The 21,564-nt window shown below is 42.7% G+C and overlaps 1 protein-coding gene across 2 annotated transcripts; it reads left to right on the top strand.

Annotated features, from left to right (window-relative positions):
- The first annotated feature begins 412 nt into the window (after positions 1 to 412).
- On the top strand, positions 413 to 18,522 carry LOC100546531 (urea transporter 2). Of its 2 annotated transcripts, none has more exons than XM_085213560.1 (9): positions 413 to 558; positions 6,564 to 6,726; positions 7,415 to 7,604; positions 7,962 to 8,090; positions 9,154 to 9,346; positions 10,375 to 10,522; positions 11,141 to 11,275; positions 12,122 to 12,171; positions 18,101 to 18,522. In XM_085213560.1, the coding sequence occupies exons 1-9, from the start codon at positions 454 to 456 to the stop codon at positions 18,218 to 18,220; spliced, it is 1,233 nt and encodes a 410-aa protein (XP_085069686.1). In that variant the 5' UTR covers positions 413 to 453; the 3' UTR covers positions 18,221 to 18,522. The 2 variants fall into 2 exon arrangements, with proteins under 2 accessions (XP_085069686.1, XP_085069685.1); XM_085213559.1 differs by lacking the exon at positions 18,101 to 18,522 and adding an exon at positions 14,074 to 17,151.
- Positions 18,523 to 21,564: the final 3,042 nt, after the last annotated feature.

Raw genomic sequence — 21,564 nt, 5'->3', positions numbered from 1 at the left:
AACTGCCCAGAAACAGCTGAATCCAACAGGCTGCATGTTATTGTGGTAGCTCTAAAACCTTCACAGCAGGAACATCAACACGTCTGCAATCGAGTTTCCTCACCACCGTAGAACCAACATTTTAGGAAGGAGGGAAAGATGGAAGGATGCTGAGACGTCCTGGGAACAGAGATTAACATTGGAGAGGTCCAGTATAGGTATACTTAGAGTCTGCTTGGAAGTTTGGAGTCCCTCTTAATTTTGGAGGAGAAAGGACAGAGTTAAAGGAGACTTAGTTCAAAAACAACAAAAAAAGCAGCAGGGAAGAGGACATTTGGAGAGGCTTTTGGCAAGAGACCAAGGACAGAGCAAGAGGAAAGGTGGGGAATTCAAGAAGGAACCTTCTTGACATTTGTTTGGAGCTCACAAAGTGGGAGGAGAGAACAACTAATTAGTAATATCAGAACAGGAGCCATGCTAGCCTATATAAACTGGTGGGGCATTTTCTTTTCTCCACTCTTAGCCCTGCTTTCCTTAATAGCCAGCAAAGAGACAGCTGTCCCCGAGGTCATCCAAAAGGTAAGAGCATGTTGTTCCTTCCTTTTAATGCACAGCCAAAAAGATGCTCCCTGTTAATGGCTTAGTGACCAACTTATCCAGGTCTTCCTCCCCAAAACATGAAACAAAGAGCTTTTAAAAGTCCTCAGTGAGAGCAGCTGAGACTCAAGAGAGACACAGAGATTAGGGAATGTCACAGGAATTTCAATTATTGACAATTTTCTAGCAGGCTGAGGATTTATTAGGACTTCTTAGCACAGTTGGCTGAACATTGAGGAAGAGAAAAAAAAAAGCAAAAAAAAAAAAAAAGCTAGGACTCTTTTAACACCTCCTTTCACTGCCTTTCTCTCCTACAAAATGAAAAATGCCCAGATAGTAATAGTACGTGGTCAATGTGATAGCATCTCTGGATTTCTCTGTCCCAGAGACAGATCTCTGAAAATTGAATTGGGAATGGGCTTAATGAGTATTTGAATCTGAGGGATGAGCTTCCTTTTGAACTAATGTTTTGCAATCTATGTTCTGTAGAAAAACCTGAGCTAATTTTTTTTTTCAGTCAGGGCCAAGTGCATTATAATCTCTCTGTTTTGGGGTGTATGCTCATGCATGCGTGTGTTCACATATATATATCACAACACTTACCAGCTTTACTAAAACCCTGTTAATGTTACAGACTTTATGTAAGAATCTGGGTTGCTGAGGATCTGGCCCTTTCCTCCTATTGTGCTTGGATGCAGGAATTCCTCTAAAAACTTGCTGCACACACTGAGCTGGCTGCCCGCACACTTCACAGCAAAAATGTGGAGAATGCAAGATACAATGGCTGTAATTGTGTGGCAGCAATTCCTTGGACAAACAAATTCCAGCAGTACTTTCAATCCCCTTGATTTTGTAGAGAAATTCTATCAGGGAAAGGGAAAATTTGAGAAAGAATAGGAAATCCTAGGTAACTTTGCTGCGTTTTCAGAGATAAAACCCAACACCTAGCAACACAGACACCAAGATGGGAATAACTATCACCTATGAGTACTGAACAATTAGCTGTATAAAAGCCCTTTTCCCAGCTGCAAGCACAGCACTGCTATTACTATGTATGTACATAATGACTGTATGCCAGGGCTTGCCTTAATTTCAGCAAGTGAATAAATACCTTCTTGCAGGCCAGATGTTGTAGGAGTGCAAGCAGCATGGAGTCTGCTATGCTGCAGCTTTAATGAGGCATTGCTGAGATGCCATAGGTACAGCATGGCGTGGTCGAAATGTACATAAGTGGAAGAGAAATTGATTTAGGGAGACATGAGGTTGTGTAACATCAGGGTTTTGCTGCAGGACATCTATTAACTCCAAAAAGATGACAAAGAAACCCAATATGTTGGCTTCCTGCCTCTGTGATGATTTCACTTTCGTGCAAGAGAAACATCTTACTTTTCTGCTCTTAGCAGCTTCTTTAACAGCTGATGCAAAAGTATTTGGATACTTATAGCTGCAGAACTCTCACTCTTGCTTACATATACATCCTCAGTGAGGACATCAGTGAGATCTGTACCCGGCAGCACCTCCAGGCAAGGGGAGGCAGCAAAAATCTGTAATCATTGCAGGAAAGCAGCGGTGCCCCAAAGACAGCTCTCTCCTGGCACAATACACTATGGGGAAAAAAAGCTTTTGATTGTTACTCTGTGCTGACAGCAGACCACAAATCAGTACTTGCTGTTGCACACCAACACTGTGTTTTACACACCACAGACAAATGGATTGAAGAAATTAAAAAAAAGGAATAACAACAACAACAAAAAATCCTCCCCCCTTGGCAAATCAAGTACTCTGTACCTATAGAATAGCCCTTTCAGAATTATTGCCATTTTCCTTCTTTGTGCACTAGGAAAAAGAGTGCTTTGACTGAAAGTGACACATTAACTCCACTTGAATGGCAGTTCAGAAGGCCTGCTGTAGAGCAGCCTTCTTGCAATCCCCATCAGCGGGGACACTTTTCACCTTAAATTAAAATTCAGACATCTCTGTCCTAAAATTCCCTGAACATCTCCATTACTCTGGGATGAGATGCCATTTGTCCTCTATCCTTTCTTAAAGAGTTGCCATTACCTACTCCGTATGGCAGGGTAATGTGCTCACAGAGCTTTCGGATGAGCAAGCAGCGCAGCCACCGCTTCACATAATTTCACAAGCTGTTAGAAGAGACCCACAGGTTCTCTTCTACCTCTGCTGCTGCCATTTTCCAAGCGGCTCACTGGTACTTCATACTTTCTCAAGATGACTGAGTAGCTACGTCCTCCATACTGTGGGTTTCTGGGTAGAAAGGAGTTTCCACGGGACAGAAATACCTGTCACCACACTCAGTGGCAGCTGAACCATTACACAGGAGGCAAGCACCATGCAGCATCTGGGGTGTGGTTCAGGGTCTGGACCTCTATTGTGTCACAAAGACCCAAAGTGTGTGTCTGGCTTAACCACCGGGCTGCTCTGCAAGTGCTCCGGTGTTTCATAATTACATCCTTCCACTGCAGCGTGTATTGTGTAATAGAAAAGTTGGACTGATGTCTATGTGATGTCTCTCCAGTAGCTCACCCCTAGGAGACACGTACTTGACAGGCAGGGAAAAAATAACATTAATTTGACCAGGTGATGCCTATGATCACATCCAAAGCATTCTGATTTAAAATATTCTGGAAGAACAGATATGCAAGGCTTTGACACAGCCTTCATCAGAGATGAAATTCAGACCAGAATAATGGAAGTGGCTCATCTGGCGTTTTTGCCATGCCAGTTTATTGAGCTGACTTAATTTCTGCCCATTAAAATCCGGAGCAAATGAATTTATAGAATTGCTCAGGTTAGAAAAGACCTTAAAGATCATCAAGTCCAACCACAATTCAACCATACTACCCTAACTCAAACAACCCTCTGCTAAATTATGTCCCTGAACACCACATTTAACAGTTTTTAAACACATCCAGGCATGGTGACTGAACCACCTCCCTGGGGAGCCCATTCCAGTGCTTAACAACCCTTTCTGTAAAGAAGTTTTTCCTGATATCCAACCTAGACTTACCCTGGTGCAACTTGGGTATTGGGTATTGGGTATTTCTCCAAGATTAGGCTTGGAGACACAATCACTACCAAACGTATAATTTGAGTTGGAAGGGATCCTTAAAGGCCATCTAGTCTAACTCCCTGCTACAGAGAGCCCACAGCTCCATCAGGTGCTCAGCCTGACCTTGAACGTCTCCAGGATCAGGGGCATCCACCACACCTACGGACAATCTGTGCCACTGCTTCTCCACCCTTACTGTAAATCTTCTAATATCCAATCTACAATAAAAGGCTTGGCATCTCACATGGGTTTGGCGTATGCAGTTATTACATATTGCAGGGTAACAATGAGAAAGGAATGAAGCTCCATTCAGGCACTCACTACAGAATTCCACTGTTCAAGTGGACTTGAGAGTGGCTCCAGCACTTCTTGTGCACATTACATCCCACATGTGAGAGCATCTCCATATTTCTGCGCAGCAAAAATATCTTCACTCAGGGTGCAGGGAAACATGGACACAGAGCATCTCTTTGAAAGTATAATAGCATGTGGTTTTACGAATTAGTGTCAGAGACAGCCTAAGTTACCTAGAGAGAAAGACTCTTTAAATTGAAAATGTAAATGCACTTTCACCAAATGAAGAGCATTTATCTTGGCTGGAAATTTTGATTTAAGTGAAAGTGCATCCAATTCACTTATTCCATTATTTCAGAATAAAATATGGTAAAAGCGAAGGTTAATGAATCAAGGTAATGAATTATAACTGAGCCAGGAAAAAGCCCTCCAGCACTGAGACATTGTCCCTAGCAGTGCTCTCATCTTTTTCATTTTTCCCTCCTCAAGCTAAGCTCCTTGCCCTTGTGTCCTACCCAAAGGCAGATTCCACATTCTTCTACATCCTGGTCCTGCCTTCGGCTAGTTTCATGTTGGTCTTATCCTTAAATTAGTTGGGAACTTCCCAAAGAAATAAAATGTTCACTGTTATGTGTAATACTGCAGTAATAAGGAACTGGCCAGGATCTACATCCACCACCCATCTGCAAGCATAATGCCCAGAAAGGAGGCTGCTTTAACTTGTTTTTCACCCCTATTTCTGAAATACAGATTCTCTTCTCCAGCTGCCAAGAAGGCTTTTATTGAAGATGCAAGTGAGTTGAGCACTAACTGCAATACTTAAGTGCATGTATCATCTTACTTAAACTACTAACTCACAGCCAAAGTTCTTTACTTCTTGCACTCACCGAGGAGAACCAACACAGCTCTGTTTCTGTATTTATTCAACAGTGTATCTCATCTCATCACACGGAGGGTGGTGAGGCACTGGAACAGGTTGCCCAAGGAGGCTGTGGATGCCCCATCCCTGGAGGCATTCAAGGCCAGGCTGGATGTGGCTTTGGACAGACTGGTGGTTGGCAACTGCACAAAGCAGGGGATTGGTCCTTTTCAACCCAGGCCATTCTATGATTCTGTGATTCTATGATTCCATGATCTTTGTCTTCTTTGTCTAGACGACAACCAACAATTAGTTCTACTCCTCCTCAAATAACTGAGCACACTCCAGGGCAAGGTTTGGATGCTTTTAACTTGCTGAGTTCATGTTGAGAACTGGCCCTTAAAACAAGTAACAAATTAGTTATGAGATTTTTTTTAAAAGCAGTTTTTACAGTTAGATGCAAGCTTCTGAGCCATGTGCCTGAATGAAGTTGTCTAGAGCTGCGTGAAGTGTCAAAGCATATTGCAACATCTCCCATTCCAAAGGGCATGTCTCCCACATGGCACCCCATATCTGCCCCCTCCTGAGCATGCTCCAAGCAATGCCTGCAGGCCTAAACACCCCTCTTTGGCATAAAGTCCTCCCTTTATTATTTAGGACTTGATATAGTGTATACAACATTTAATAAGAGGCATTTTGTTACTCCCAGATGTTTTCTTAATACAGATTATGGTCACCTGTCTCATGTTATGCTGAAGAACAGTGGCAGTGCAGGACACCTAACATTGACTGGGTAGGAGGCAGAGAGAGGGCAGCACCAAGATAAGGCAAAATGAAGAGCAAGCACTCTCAATATGGCCTTTAACGTTGTAAACCAGTGCTCGGTTCAGAAGACACAACAGCTACAATTTAATTTCAGTGGAGCAGAAAACTGCTTGTTTATGTAAGATCCTTCAAACTAAGCCCATACTGATGAGAACATCTGACCTGACCACAATAGAAGACTACATAGAAACCCATAAACCTAATGTTAGATACCTGTTAGTGATGGCTGATGCATAGACTCAAACTGATTGAGTAACAGGGGAAATTGAATAATTGAAGCAGTTTCTTAAGTGTGATAGAAACTCTTAACAAGTTGGGTTTTGAGGTGAACTTCAACTTGTGTGAAGCCAGTGTCTGTTAATGCCACCCTGCTCTGCTTGAAGTCACCCTTTCAATTAGAATTGCTTGATTTCTGAAAAAAAAATGTGATACAGTTGATCAGAGTGTTAAGATCAGGTGAAATAACACTGACATAATGGCCAGTGGTTCCTTTGGGCGTTCAAATACATGGCGGTATGAATGCCTGGAAAGCCCCAAGAGAGCATGAAGAGAGAATGTGCTCAAGGAAACCTGGGAATCAGGTAGTCAGACCAAGGATTTTCCTCTTTCAGCTCCAGAAAAAAAAAAATTCTTTACCAGGAGAGTGGTGAGGTGCTGGAACAGCTGACCAGAGAGGCTGTGGATGCCGCATCCCTGGAGGTGTTCAAGGCCAGGTTGGATGGGGCCCTGGGCAGCCTGGTCTGGTATTAAATGTGGAGGTTGGTGGCCCTGCCTCTGGCAGGGGGGTTGGAGCTTCATGATCCTTGAGGTTCCTTCCAGCCCAAGCCATTCTATGATTCTATTTGAGCAATAACATGTAGAGAAAACAATAAGCAGACACCAGTAAGAGTCATTGCAATGAATTGCATGTTGTTTGTTTTTCCTTGAATTCTACCAAAGGCTCAAATCCTCACCATGGAAAACAGTGTTGATGTCAAGATAGAAACCAAGGGAGAAAGAAAGCCAAGAAAGCAAAGTCAGATAAGTAAAGGTGGAAAGAGAGTCTGCAGAGCTGTTGGGTACATCACAGGAGACATGAAGGAATTTGGTGCCTGGCTGAAAGGTAAAGCTATTATTTCACCATAACTAATTGAGGCATTCCAAAGAAGAATTATATTAAAAGAGTAATAACTAACTTCTCAGTAACAGGATTCAAGTTGGAGCAGAACAGAAATGATATCTGTCCTGAATTATTTCTGTTCTGTGGGAAAAATGCAGCTTTGTGCAGAGAGCCACATGCTGCTTAAATCTTGAGGATGGCTGAGGTGACATTTACCTCCTGGCATGCCATGGACAAAATGAATGTAGTCCCACAGAACACAGCCTAGGATGGTTATTCTGTGCCCTGCCGTTCTTCAGAACATTCCCTCCCCTACCAGCTGATCCATTTCTGTCTGTGAAGCCAAATTACACATAGGTGAGTGTCTTTGGTCTCCATAATAAATCAGCAATTGGCTACACATACAGTTTGCCATCTGAGGCACAGACATCATAAATTAGCTAGTGTATATGAAGCTGGTCCGGGGAACTCTTCAGCACAGGACTCTGGCAACCACACTGTTCGTCTCAGCTTTACAGATGCAAGACTTCAGTACAGACCATACTAATTCTCAGTCAGCTTTTAGAGTCTTGTTGATTCATTGCTTCGGTCATGCTGTCAAAGTCACTCTGCCAAAACTGTTTATGAGTTTAAAAATAAATAACCTATCCCAAATCAGCCTCATCTGTGCGCTTAATTTGATCTCTTCCAGATAAGCCCATCATGATCCAGTTTGTTGACTGGGTGCTGCGTGGGATATCCCAGGTGATGTTTGTCAATAATCCCCTCAGTGGTTTGATCGTAGTCGCTGGTTTCCTGGTGCAGAACCCATGGTGGACACTCACAGGCTGCTTAGGAACAGTTGTCTCAACCTTAACAGCACTTATTCTGGGTCAGGACAGGTAAGACTATCACATATGTGTTAAACTGCATTAGACTTTCACATATGTGTTAAGTAAGAATCGTGGATGAAAAGAGCACTTATCCTTAGTTAAAACTGCTAGGGCTAGACTGATCTCAACGACACCAGCTACAGCTGTGAGGACACTGAATAGAACTATGGAAAGAGTAGGGGGTGCTTAAAGGACTCAAGTGTGTGCTCAGTGTGAAACTGAAGGTCAGTACACAAGCCTTGGCAGGTCAGCATCACAGATTCTTGGTTATATGGGATAGGAAGGGATAATGCAGGTGAAGCACCTGCAGGGAAAAGATTTCAGGACAGTTGTTTGTTGTTTGTTTGTTTGTTTTTTTCTCTTCAGATCAGCCATAGCAGTAGGCTTGTATGGCTATAATGGGGTCTTGGTGGGATTGCTCATAGCAGTCTTCTCTGCTAAGGGAGACTACCATTGGTGGCTTCTACTGCCGGTAGCACTGGTGTCAGTGACATGGTAAGTGTGACATCTCTGCTTCTTACTCCAACCCCAGAGTTTCCTAACTGAAGGAATGGTTGAGCCATTGTGTTTTTATGTGCTATGCAGTCTACAAGGAAAAAGAAACATGACTGGCATGTACGTGCTTCTAAATCTTGGATTATGATTTATACTTTCAAACAAATACAGTACTCCCATAATCATAAATAAATCAAACAAGTAAAAGGAAAATTGATGGCAGGTCCTACGTAATTCAGTGCCCTAAATGTTAGCCACTTGCTGTGATGCATCAGTTCATTCTTGTCTCAGGTGAAACTGGATGATCGTTGTGGTCCCTTTCAACCCAGGCCATTCTATGATTCTATGATTCTATGATTCTATGATTCTATGATTCTATGATTCCCTGCCATCATCAACCATAAGTATTTCATCTATTTATATTTTACACACCGTATAAAAGTGCCATGAAAATTTACCTCACCAGGCACAAAGGCTGCTCAGTGGTCTCAAGACATGATATTTGATGCTTATGAAAACAAACAGCTAATAATACTTTACTGATATATATGGCACCATAGTCTGCCAGGTGTTTGTGGCACCATAGTCTGCCAGGTGTTTGGATATTGAAAATATTGAAAGCTGGTCTTTGGTTCCCAGACATCCCACATTGGATTCCTAGATCCCACATATCATCCATCTGCCAGAAGTTTATGTAGTGTTATACTCACCTTAACAAGTATGCCTCTGATATCTGCCTCCTGATGGACCCAATCCATAAGGTTGAACAAAGGCACACAGCCTTCTTTCCAGGTCAGTTAGATTTGGCATTAGTACCCTCTACAGAATCCATATCAGGTATTTAAGACAATAAAAATTAAATAAAAAATTAAACACAGCTACTGAGCTGGGGAATAACTCCACACACCAGTGGAGGACCAGAGGACCCTAGTTCCCTCAGGTTCACCAAATTCACCACGTATCATATTGCAGAGCACAGCAGGAATCTGTACATTGCTAAGTGACCTGTGGAGGGCAGAGAATTTGCTGATCTCCTAGTGAGACCATTTTGTTCTTCTTTCAGCCCTGTTTTCACCAGCGCTTTAGGTTCAGTCTTCTCTAAGTGGGATCTGCCTGTTTTCACCTTGCCTTTCAACTTGGCCTTGACCCTCTATCTGGCTGCATCAGGACCCCATAACCTCTTCTTCCCTACAACCGTCATTCAGCCTGCAACAACAACACCAAACATCACCTGGACAGACGCTGACATGTCAATGGTAGAATGCCCTAAACAGCTTTCTCCATTAAAAGCATTATGGAACCATATTATCCCCCTTTGCATCACTGTAATATGGCCTGGCAACGCAAAACTGCACTTACAAAATAGCTCTTATCCAATACGTAAGGGCTTACTCCAGGAACTGATATTTCTAATATCCTGAAAACGAGAAGAGAATTTTTGGGGATGTAGTATCATTTGTTTACAGTTGAATCTAAATATTTAGACTATAATCTTCAGAGACTGTCTGCAACTTATTGATCCATTACTATGCATATACTGATGACCACTTCATAGCAAGGGTTATACTAAGGCTCAATTAACTCATAAGACATTTTTAGTTTTCCACTCAGAGTACTTTTAAAAATGCATCAGAAAGCAGTCTTTCTGAGAAGAAATGATAAAGCATATGTTACTAAAATTGTTACAAACTTTTTTTAGTTAATAATCAAGTGGGACCTTTCCAAAGAAGCATTTTATTCTGCTGCATAGCACAGTAAACAGCAGACAGAAGAGTAAGCACTTTCCCCTAAGGCTCAGTGGACTATTTTAAAGGGTTCCCAGGGAGTGATTAAGGAAGTTAATTGGCACTAAATAGCAAACCACACAGGTTGCATTTCCAAAAGAACCTTTACCATGACACATAATTTTATGGGTACTATAAATGAACCATTCCACGTTGATGGAACAGAGCACTTTGAAGGAAATTTTCTCTAAACCATCTCTATATCTGCAACCAATCTGGGTTCTTCACTCCTGTCCAAAGCAGGGGCACATCCACTCCTTTGGGAATGGTCCATCCTTTTCTTCCCATCCAAGCCATTATTTTCACAAGACCTCCTGAAACAAATAGAATTTCTACCACTCAGCCAAACTAGTTTGAAAGCGACCATCTAAAACTAGATTGGGCTTGGTTTTGATGTTGGTTGTTGTTTTTTTGTTGTTGTTTGTTTGTTTGTTTTTGGAAAACAAAGCAACAAAGGGGATTAAAAAAAATGTCTTTCTTTTTCTTTTTCATTCACACAGCTGCTGCAATCCATTCCAATTGGGGTGGGCCAGGTTTATGGCTGTGATAATCCCTGGACTGGGGGAATTTTCCTGCTTGCTTTATTTATCTCATCTCCACTCATCTGTCTGCATGCAGCAATCGGATCAGCAGTGGGGATGTTGGCAGGTAAGGACTTTATTTGATCCACAGGTATATACAGAAGCACAGAGAATAAAAGAGGAAGCAGAGTGGCTGGAACGTTTATAGTTGCAAATGTGTTTTCCACTGGAGAAAGATTGCTTGAAAAAAAAACGAGCTCTTCTGTTTTAAGAATTCTTTTGATTGACTTCCACATTCTCTTACCCCATTTTACGACGGTAGAAATCTTCAGAAGAAAGTAATGCTCTTTTGGCTGAAATGGCTTTCTATCCTGAAATACTTCATTTCTGGATATATCCTGATGTTTTTAGGAGCAGCTTAATAAAAGTCATTGCCACAAGTCTGACTGTGCAGGCCTTAGGGACTCATTCAGAGTTTAAATGTACGCTCGCTGACTAATATATCTTCTGCTGCAACTCTAAGGCCAAATTCAGCTCAGCAGCACCAGGGAAAATCCACAGCGATTACATTAGTCTGAAGAGTCTTTAGTCTTGGACTGTCACAACATGGCAACAAACAGGAATTCAGCATAGACATGCAGGCTTGAGCCCCCCAAAAACAGAGTTTGGGCTACTTCTCAGTTTTTTGGCTAAGGAATGATATATTTTTGACTTTTTTTTCTTTTTTTTTTTCTTTTTTTTTCAGCACTGAGCTTAGCAACACCTTTTAGCACCATCTACTCTGGTTTATGGAGCTACAACAGCTCCCTCTCATGCATTGCCATTGGAGGCATGTTCTACGCATTCACCTGGCAGACACATTTGCTGGCAATTACCTGTGGTATGTTTCCTATGGATTTTCATTACTAACATAACTTCCTTTTGAAACAAGACAAGATGCACTGGTACAGGAGGTGGGCTGAAGCCAGATAGCCACTTTTGAGCAGACATGGGCTAGACAGACACACGGTGGAGGTGGATGTTAGAGCTGTTGCTCAAACGCACCCTGACAAGATAAAAACAGTGTGTTGACTTGCAGCTAAAAGCTGTGTTCAAAACAAAAGAAGCAATCAGTAGATTAACTAACATCTTTGAAATCAGATGCTTCATTTCGAGACTAATTGTGTACACTAAGAAAACTGGAGCTCAAGATCAGTCTGCATCTGGAATTAGGCAGCATAATTTTCCCAATCTACTGAAATGGATACCAGAGGCATGAGCTAAGCAACACAAAATGATTGAAGAATTATTTATAAGGCAATTCAGTATGAAATTTCAATATCACAGTGAGCTGGGAGTTAAACTATTGCTCATTCAGTGTGCATATAAAAAAGATTTAGCTTTGTATCTCATTGACCCACCTTCTAGCCCTGGAGGCAGGAGAAATGGAAGGGTTATTTTCCCATTTAACTCCATCCATCAACCTATTTCCATGTCAGTGCATGTTTCAGAAGATTCTATTTCCATATTCACACTTTTTATCACTCCACATCTTCTTTGTTTTGCCCTTTCCACAGGAGGTTGGAGGGCATCCTGCAAAGGAAAGATTTTTAAGAGAGGTCTTCCCAGGCATTTTCATAAGCAATGGTTGAGCTACCCAAGGCAGCGTGGGAGATGTTTCTTCCTGCTGGTCTCCTCCATGCTATGAGCAACCAAACTCATCTGAAATTATCTTTCTTTTTCACAGCACTCTTCAGTGCCTATCTGGGAGCGACGGTGACGAATATGTTGTCTGTGGTAAGTAGTTTATTAGCTAAGGTCTCGTTTCCAAAAACAGGTTTGAACACATACTATATTTTCCTGACTTCTGAGGTGAAACATGAAGATTCAAAAAGCAATTTAACTGAAGGCAGAACAGATCTGAATGAGGAATCACGGGCTGCCCAGGGGATGGTGTTCCCACTTAAATTTACGATTTTTCTTCCTAGAAGCTTGTGTGATCTTCCACAGGCCATACTTTCTGCCTGAAGTAGTTGAGAAAAGATTTGTCCACATGTGTAAAAAAACTTTAAATTCAGTCTAGTTCCTTTGGCCAAGTACAAAAAGTCAGTCAGTACAACAGCACAGGGTTAAGGTAAATGAACATTTCTGTGTCCATTCCTATCTTCATAGAATCACAGAATCACAGAATGGCCCAGGTTGGAAGGGACCTCAAGGATCATGAAGCTCCAATCCCCTTGCCATAGGCAGAGCCACCAACCATCACATTTAATACCAGCCCAGGCTGCCCAGGGCCCCATCCAACCTGGTCTTGAACACCTCCAGGTTTGGAGCATCCACAGCCTCTCTGGGCAGCTGTTCCAGCACCTTACCACTCTCTCTCTGTACAGAACTTCCTCCTGACATCCAACCTAAATCTTCCCTCCTTCAACTTAAAATCATTTCCCCTTGTCCTGCTGTTATCTACCCTTTCAAAGAGTTGACTCCCCTCCTGTGTGTAGGCTCCCTTTAGGTACTGAAAGGCTGCAATGAAGTCACCCCGCAGCCTTCTTTTCTCCAGGCTGAACAAGCCCAGCTCCCTCAGCCTGTCTTTGTAGGGGAGGTGCTCCAGTCCCCTGATCATCTTTGTGGCTCTCCTCTGGACCCTCTCCAACAGCTCTCTGTCTTTCTTGCACTGGGGGCTCCAGACCTGGACACAGCACTGCAGATGGGGCCTCACAAGAGCAGAGCAGAGAGGGACAATCACCTCCCTGTCCCTGCTGGCCACCCCTCTGCTGATGGAGCCCAGGATCCCATTTGCTTTCCGAGCTGCAGGAGCACACAGCTGGCTCATATTAAGCTTTTCATCTATCAAGACCCCCAGGTCCTTCTCTTCAGGGCTGCTCTGAAGGACCGCTCCTTCCAGTCTGTATGGATGCCTGGGATTCCTCTGGCCCAAGTGCAAAACCTTGCACTTTGCTGTGTTGAACCTCATCAGGTTCACCCGGGCCCACCTCTCAAGTCTGTTGAGGTCCCTCTGAATGGCATCCCTTCCTTCCACCGTATCAACCGCACCCCTCAGCTTGGTGCCATCAGCAAACTTGCTGAGGGTGCACTCAATTCTGCCATCGATGTCATTGATAAAGACGTCAAAGAGCACCGGTCCCAAGACAGACCCCTGAGGGACGCCGCTTGTTACCGGCCTCCACCTGGACACAGAGCCATTGATGACCACCCTCTGTCTGCGGCCTTTCAACCAGTTTCTTATCCATCGAGTGGGCCACCCATCAAATCCACATCCCTCCAATTTGGAGATAAGGATGTGGTGGGGGACCATGTCAAAGGCCTTGCTCAAGTCCAGGTAAATGACATCGGTCGCCTTTCCCTTGTCCACCAATGCCAAATTCCATCATAGAAGGCCACGGATTGGTCAAGCATGACTTTCCCCTGATGAAGCCAAAGTCTTAGGTCCTATCTTAGGTCCATCCATAGTCTCTGCAGGTGCACAGAGAAATCATCCTTCTCACCAAAGCTAATAGATGCTAAAGGCCAGTGAACAACATCAAAATCTCATTCAGAAAGTCTACATCGCCACAGAAATCTTCCAAACAAAGCAAAGCCAAGATTTCCTTGAAAAAACTTATTCCAACTTATTCCTGACAGAGAGGCCAAATGAAAGACAAACAGACAGTAAAATGTGTTTTGTGTTTTTCTGTACAGTTCGGGGTGCCACCAGGAACCTGGTCTTTCTGCTTATCCGCGCTGACCTTTCTGTTAATGACCACAAACCACTCAGCCATCTATAAGCTTCCACTCTCCAAAGTCACCTATCCAGAAGCCAATCGAGCATATTATCTGAGGATGAAGAAACATCACATGTCTTGCTGTGATGTATAAAGACCTAATAGGAGAGATCCTTCACAGATTGTAAGGCAGGAGCAAAAGGTTCCCACCTAAAAAGAAACAAACAAACAAACAAACAAACAAATAAATATTTATGTGCTGTAAAGTAAAAAGACCAAAAACCCCGAAAACCCCATCATCTTTGAACAGAGAGACTTTTTCCATCACAGTTTTTTGTTCTATCCTAATTAGATAGAAAAGTGCTGTGCTGGAAGGATCTTTCCCAAGACCAACCTGTCACAACTCAAAAGCACGTATGCCTGAAAAGACATTTGAGTTTTAAACAGTGGGGAAATGACTTAGAGGTGGCAAAGAAAATTCTATTTGTGAAATCTGAGTCACTGCAATCATGTAAAGTAATAAAGAGCAGAGCATATCTCAGTTCTTTATTAGGAGTACTATTTAAAGGCTAACACCAGCTTACAGCAATAGGATTCACCTTAGAAAGCTTCATAGAGGCAGAGAACTGGAAAAAAGAGTACCATTTGTTAAGTAGGAATTAGGTGATGAAGAAATCTTCCTGGAGAATCTTCAAGCCAGTGGAGAAAGGTGTGAATTAATAATCATCACACACATGATGGGCACAGAAGAATTGCAAGCAGCGTTGCTAATACTTGCAAGTCTTGTGGTGAAAGTGAAAATAATGGGAAAGTAGAGATTGCCTATAAGCCTCAGATTTGAGATGTTCTAGTTTGTACTAGATTACAGCAGTTCATGAAAAAAAATGTTTCAGTCCTACCCTGTTGCACAGAAAATTGAAGGCCAAGAATGTAGATGCCAGTAAAAAGAACATTTTTCTATAACGATAAGTGTAATGATTTTATGTTTATATCAGTATTTCACTTAATTCTCAAATTTGGTCATGGGTTAACAAAGGAGGGGACAACAGCAAAGCCACTGTTACCCCTTCTCTATGAAAAATGAAATGGCTCTGTTCAGCCCAACCACAAGCAGAACTAACTTGACCTGATTTTCTCAGCCTCTGAATTGATGTAATCAACTGCAAGTAATGATGTCATGCGAGGCAGTTGGGGGAATAAGAGCATTCAGTTTTACCTTATCTTGATGGAAGGCCTTTATAAAAGGCAGTAGGTGTTACCCAACATGGTAACTTCTACCAGCACACCGGATCATTCATAATGAGATTGATTAATCAGACCTCCAAGAGATGCACAGCTAGTTTCGAACATAGACCTGTGGCAATAATTGGCAGCAAAGATACCAATTAGAGAATACAGGCCAGATTCTGACATTTTCACCACAAATATTTTCCACCATGCTTAGGTCATTCAGTTGGCATTAGCCTACACACTTCAATCATAGAATCACAGAATGGTTTGGGTTGGAAGGGACCTTAAAGTTCACCTGGATCCAACTCCCCTGCCAAAGGCAGGGTTGTCAACCACTGATCATAATGTCACTCCTGTTCCTCTTGAGGCAGAGATTAAAAAAAAAGTAGCTTACAATTCACATTACTGCTGACTTTTGAGGTTGGAAAAAAAAACGCCTTTTTTTGAGCACCAAAAAGATCCAAGAGAAAAGTATTTGGGATTAATTTTTGGCAGCATTTTCTGATGAACCTTTGCATTTTCGTGTATTTGACAGTTTTTCTGTATGTTTGACATTCCAGAGACCGCTTGTAAAATGTGTTATTTACTGTATTTTAACTGGTAAATAACCACATAATACCACATGGAATTATTTTTTTAAAAACAAACACTCAATTATTTGAGTTTGGTATAAGTTTATCTGTATTTATTGTCTCTAATGTCTTCCATAGAGCTTCTATCTCCTTCCCTGGAGATACTCAAAACCCCACCTGGATACTTCCCTGTGAAATCTATTCCAGGAAACCTGCATTAGTGACAGGAGTTGGACTCAGTGATCTCCAGAGGTCCCTTCCAGACCCTATGATTCTGTGTTTCCAAAGTGAGGCTCTCTCTTAAATTACATAAATAGCTAAGAAAAGTAGAGAAGTAAAATTATGTAATCAGGGCAGGGGTGTAGATATTTAGGAAACTTCTAACTTCTGTTCATTACACTTATGGCATTTGGCTGCAATAGTAACATTCAGTATGCACAAGAGCCAAGCCTGCTCCTGTCTAAGACCAGCCCAAAGGCACAGTGTTGTGCCTGCAGACCTACAGCCAGGGCTGAAAACCTCCTTGAGCCCAGAAGGTCAGAACTCAATCCTAAAGAAGCCACTGACTCTCCAGAGTGGTGTCAGAGTAGGTCCTGCTCTGCCCAGAGGATGCAGCACTCCATCTGTCGAACACTCAGGGTAAAGTCTAGCTTTCCTTGTCTAGACTGACATCTCCCCAGCTGGTACCATGAATACAAGAGGTCAAAGGCAAGGGCTGGCTTTCACTCTTCTGTCAAAATCTGCACTCTGGTAAGAAGACACGCTTTATGACCAGTGTAAATCAGCAGATTTTCTCTGACTGGTGCTATTTCAGCTTGCTGTTGCTGAGCAACAGAGCCATTTCAGCAGTACTGTAAAGAAACCATATGCACAGAACAGAAAAACAACGAAAGATGAAGGCCACGTCTCAGCCATTAGAAAGACTTTGCACATCAGTCAGCATTAATTCTTCATTCTGCCCTACCCAGAGAATTCAGTCTCCCCATTACCCCGTGCAAAGTAAGTTATTTGGTAATATGTCATGTGTAACAGTCGGAATATGCATATCATGCTTCTGCCATTATCATTTACAGCAGTCCTTGCCAAAAAAATCTAATTTATGTCATTATCGGAACAGTTCTGTTTGCTGTTGTTTTTGTTTTTTTTTCTCTACATCAAATAGATGCTATTCAAAGTTCACAAATTTTTCAAGTTCACTATTTGCATTCTTGTTTTTGACATGCACAATAAAGGAGATATCTGAATCCTAAGAAGCATGTATGCTAGGCTGGAATTTTGGTGCTTTTCCTCAATTACTTCCCTCCCAGTGCCAGCAAAGAAATCATATTGCATTAAACATTTATAAAAATAAGCCAGTTCAAAATAAGACACCTCCTTGGGAAACAGACTTCACCCCAAAGTCTCACTCAAATTAACAGCCTCACTGTCATTTCCTACACCACTCTCATCACTTCTGTGTCTATTGGTCATAAATCTCCTCAGTCCTTGCAGTCCCACATCAAACAGTCATCCCAGTCTCTACCTTTTGGCATTACTATGTCTCCTGCCCCCCAGAATTCTCTGCTGGGGTTCAGCTGCCTACTGGTCTGGCTACAGGCACTCAATCCTACTCAGCAGTCTTGCACATGGTTTGCTATCAAAGGTCTGGGGAGGGAAATGGTGAATTAAAATTTCAGACGAGCAGTCATAGGATGCTGGGCAGCAGCTTCTTGTCAGTGGAGCTCCCAAATGTAGTAGTGAAGAGGTTACAGCCTTGAATACGCCAAAGTGGGAGGAGGAATAATTCAGTCCAGGTGATCTTAAGATCAAACCCAAGAATGGATTGCAGAGTCAGGACCAAAACCAGCATTTTAAGTGTCTAAATCTGGTGTCGTGCAACAATGCAGTTCCCTTTATCAAATCATAGAACCACGGTATCACAGAACGGTTTAGGTTGGAAGGGATATTGCAGCCCTCCTGCCCCACTCCGTACAGTGGGCTGGTGGCCCTGCACCTGATCAAACTGCCCAGGGCCCCCTCCAACCTGACCTTGGGAACCTCCAGGGATGGTGCACCCAACAGCTCCTCTGGGCAACCTGAAACCTTTGGGATTGCTGTGGGTTTTGCTTAGTTTCGGTTTCTGCCATGCTGTACAGGAAGTATAAGCAGTATAAAGAGTGATTGTACTGATAATTACCTAATCTTTTGAATCTTGACATTTAGCGTGGAGGATATAATTCATACGGAGTTCGGCCACAACTAGGAAGAACTCACCTGCTAAGAACAATGCCAGCCACAAGGAAGAAGGGCATCCTTAGATATTTCCCCCCTCTCAGAGTGTAACTATCGCAATGTCTGCTATGAATTGTAAGACACAAATGAACATCTCTCTGCTGCTTTCTCCTTGTCTTGTTATGGAAATAATGCCTTCAACTGGGAAGGACCCTTTTTGTTACCAGTTCACGTTAGTGGGGGTTTTGAATTAGAGGGGGATAACTCTCAAAATGAAAGGACTCTGATGTCTTCAAGACCTTCACTCTGCTTATTCTAGGAGCAGCAGATGGATCTACATGCTTACAAAGGAAAATTGCTTAAGAAGAAGTAATAAAATAATAAAATCAGAGAATAGCTTGATTTGGAAGGGATCTTAAAGCCCATCCTGTCTCAACTCCCTGCCATGGGCTGGCTGCCATCCACCGGCTCACGCTGCCCAGGTCCCCATCCACAGCCTTGGACCTCCAGGGATGGGCACCCACAGCTCCAAGCAGCAGTACCAGGGCCTTCCCCTACCCATCAGCTGATGCAGCCCAGGATGCTGTTGGCCTTTTGGGCTGTAAGTGCCCACTGATGGCTCATGTCGAGCTTTTTGTCCACAAGGACCCCCAGGCCTTTCTCTACTGGGCTGCTCTCAGTGAGCTCTTCTCCCAGTCTGTACACATATATGGGATTGCCCCAAACAAATGCAACACCTTTCTCTTGGCCTTGTTGAGCCTCATCAGGACCCACTTCTCCAGACTTTCCAAGTCCCTCTGGATGCCATCCATTCTTTCTGTTATGCCACCTGCACCACTCATCTTGATGTCATCAGCAGACTTGCTGAGGGTGCACTGGATCTCATTTTTTGTGTTAATGATACAGATGTTGAAAAACACTGATAAATGAAAAAGAATCAGGCAAAAAAGCAATTACCTTGGCACAGCCCCAATCTTTCACATCAGCACACCCTAAATATCCTCAAACACGTCTCAGCTGGTAGCATGGATCTCTCTCAGCTCCTAGCAAGTTCCAGACCAGCCAGTGTGTCCAGATATTTGTTTCTCTTGCAAATGAGCTCTGAAGGTTAAATTGTCTATCTGGGGTTCAGCCTCCTGACCAACTTCCTGTAGCATTCCAACACAAAGTAAAACAAATTTGCAGTTTTCATTTGAATCCCTGCCCTTTTCCAGAAGTACTGAGCTGGGGGTAGAAAGAGGAGCAGAAATACAAAGGGATATGAGCAACTCTTTCGGCTGCTGCTTGTGAACATCACCCATAGGCATCACCAAAGCAGGATGCCAGTGAGAACACTGCATGCTTTTCACTCAGTAGAGAAAGCTGAAAGAGCAAACATGTGACAGAGGTGCTCATGTTGCTTTATTTTCTACAGCAAGAGCCTCAGCTATTGGGGCAAGGAGATCCAGTCTGAGGCTGGATGAAATCCTGCACACAATAGTGGCATTTCAAAGTGCAGCAAGGAGCAGGGCAGCTTGAAGGTTGGCTCAAAGCACAGAGAGATTGGTATCACTCATCAGAATTTCTCACCACACATTCCAAGGCATACAAGTGAGCAACGAAATCAGCCCTGCAATCAAACAAAAGCACTATGTAGGAAAACAGCTCAGTTGCACTTGTAGCATAGGAGAAATATTTCCCCCTTTCAGGCCCGGTGAGGTTAATGAGATTATATTTTTTGAGTAAAATAAAACCACATGTGCATGTGATTGCAAACCTAGGACTTTAAATATGAACGCATTCTATAAATACCTCTGCTTTCCTTTCTCGTGCTTACCACCGTAATATATAGATTGGAAATAGATGGGAAACCTGGGTGGGAACACTGTCAAAGTACAGCACTCCACGCTCACACTTTAGATTAACCATTCTTGGATTGCTCATCAGTTTAATCGGATAAGTCTGAGATCAGTGGGAGGTTAAGGACCAGATTTGTTCGTTAGTATAATTAAAAAAATAATACCAGGAAAAGTGTGCCCCTGGCATCGTGCTCTGGAGTGGAAAGGAAGGAATTTTTTCAAGTGGAATTTTCCAGCAGCTGTTGCAAATTGTCCCAGTGCTTCAGCCACACACAAAGGAGCTATAAAACACTGTATAGGATATAGTTTTGGTGGGAGAGCACATGATACTCTATGAAGAAACAGCCACTCCAGACCATATTGCTGCACTAAGCACTTGTGATTGGTGAAGGCAGCGTTCATTGCTTCACACTGCACTAAGTATGCATAGACACAGCAACACATGAGACAGCACAATAGCACAGACTTCAGATCTATAGGAAAGCTTTTGATGGTCTCCTAACAATGGGTTGCTTTTCATTCTAAAATAAATTAAATGAAGAAAAATGGGAATCTCTCCTCTTAATCTTTGTTCTTTCTTCCCTGTTAAAGTGGCCATTCTAATAGTCTCACACTAACTCCCATTTCCATATTAGCTGCTTATAAAACACAAACAGAGCAGGATATTTAGAGATATAACAAAAATGGATACAGCTCCTAGGAAATAGAAAGGGAAATTGCAGACTGATGAGAATAAAAACAACCTCCCTGTTCCCCTCCTGCACTGTCACTGCAACCCATCCTGGAATTCACTCCCCTGCACAGCATGGGACTTTCTACCCTGTTAGTGATGTTCTGCATTGGTATTGCAGACATTGTGATGTCTATTGAATGTGCTACACACTGCAGCCAAATGTGTAGAGCAAGATGATTACACATTCAGAAAAAGGAGCAGAGAAGGGCAAACATATCCCTAGGTTTCAGAAAGCTAAGAGGATGGTCCAGAACACCTGTGAGCTACAAATTTAACAGCCTATTACTGTATCTACATACATCCACACACAAAGGTGTAGGACTTATTCCTGAAAAAAAAATCAAGGTGGGAGCATGACTTGAATATCTTGCAAAAAAAATCCAACATATCTGACCACACAGTTACTGGACATTCTGTTCTCAGTGGAAGACATACCAACCTCCTTTTCAACTTGCCTTGCCTGTTCTCACTTCTAGATTTCTCTTTGCTCAGGTGATGCTCATCTCCTGATGTTCTATTCTCTCTAAATGCTGTCCCACTAAGGACAAGGTACATCCCACTTGAGTTCAGGGACAGTCAGTGAAAGGCCAGAATTTGGAGTCTGGTAGCCACAGACACTTCATACAATTCATGGCAAGACAGAGACTCAAGGCAGGGCAATAACGGTTTCAGTGCTGAAATAGCTAGCTAATTTGGGACAGCTTACAACTCTGTTGACTAGAAAAGAGGGTGAGGACAACCCATTGCCCAGTAGTGGCAACCAAATTCCTGGGACAGATCTGGGTTTTATGTGCACATCCATGGATGGTCTGAGTTCTCAGGAGGTAACTCATGGCTCTGAATTGCCCAATTGCAGATAAAGTCTAAATTCAAGATTAGAATTA

This window comes from Meleagris gallopavo, chromosome Z (assembly GCF_905368555.1).
Source record: "Meleagris gallopavo chromosome Z, MGAL_WU_HG_1.1, whole genome shotgun sequence".
Lineage (NCBI taxonomy): Eukaryota > Metazoa > Chordata > Aves > Galliformes > Phasianidae > Meleagris > Meleagris gallopavo.
The sequence above is the reverse complement of the archived record's forward strand: the minus strand, read 5'-3'. Positions and strand labels throughout refer to the sequence as shown.

Bases quoted from the DNA above. Each gene is read 5' to 3' on its own strand.
- LOC100546531 (XM_085213559.1), top strand. From the start codon at position 454: ATGCTAGCCTATATAAACTGGTGGGGCATTTTCTTTTCTCCACTCTTA. The intron at 6,727-7,414 runs GTAAAGCTATTA...GATCTCTTCCAG, and splicing joins ATTTGGTGCCTGGCTGAAAG to ATAAGCCCATCATGATCCAG. The intron at 12,172-14,073 runs GTAAGTAGTTTA...TTTTCTGTACAG, and splicing joins TGACGAATATGTTGTCTGTG to TTCGGGGTGCCACCAGGAAC.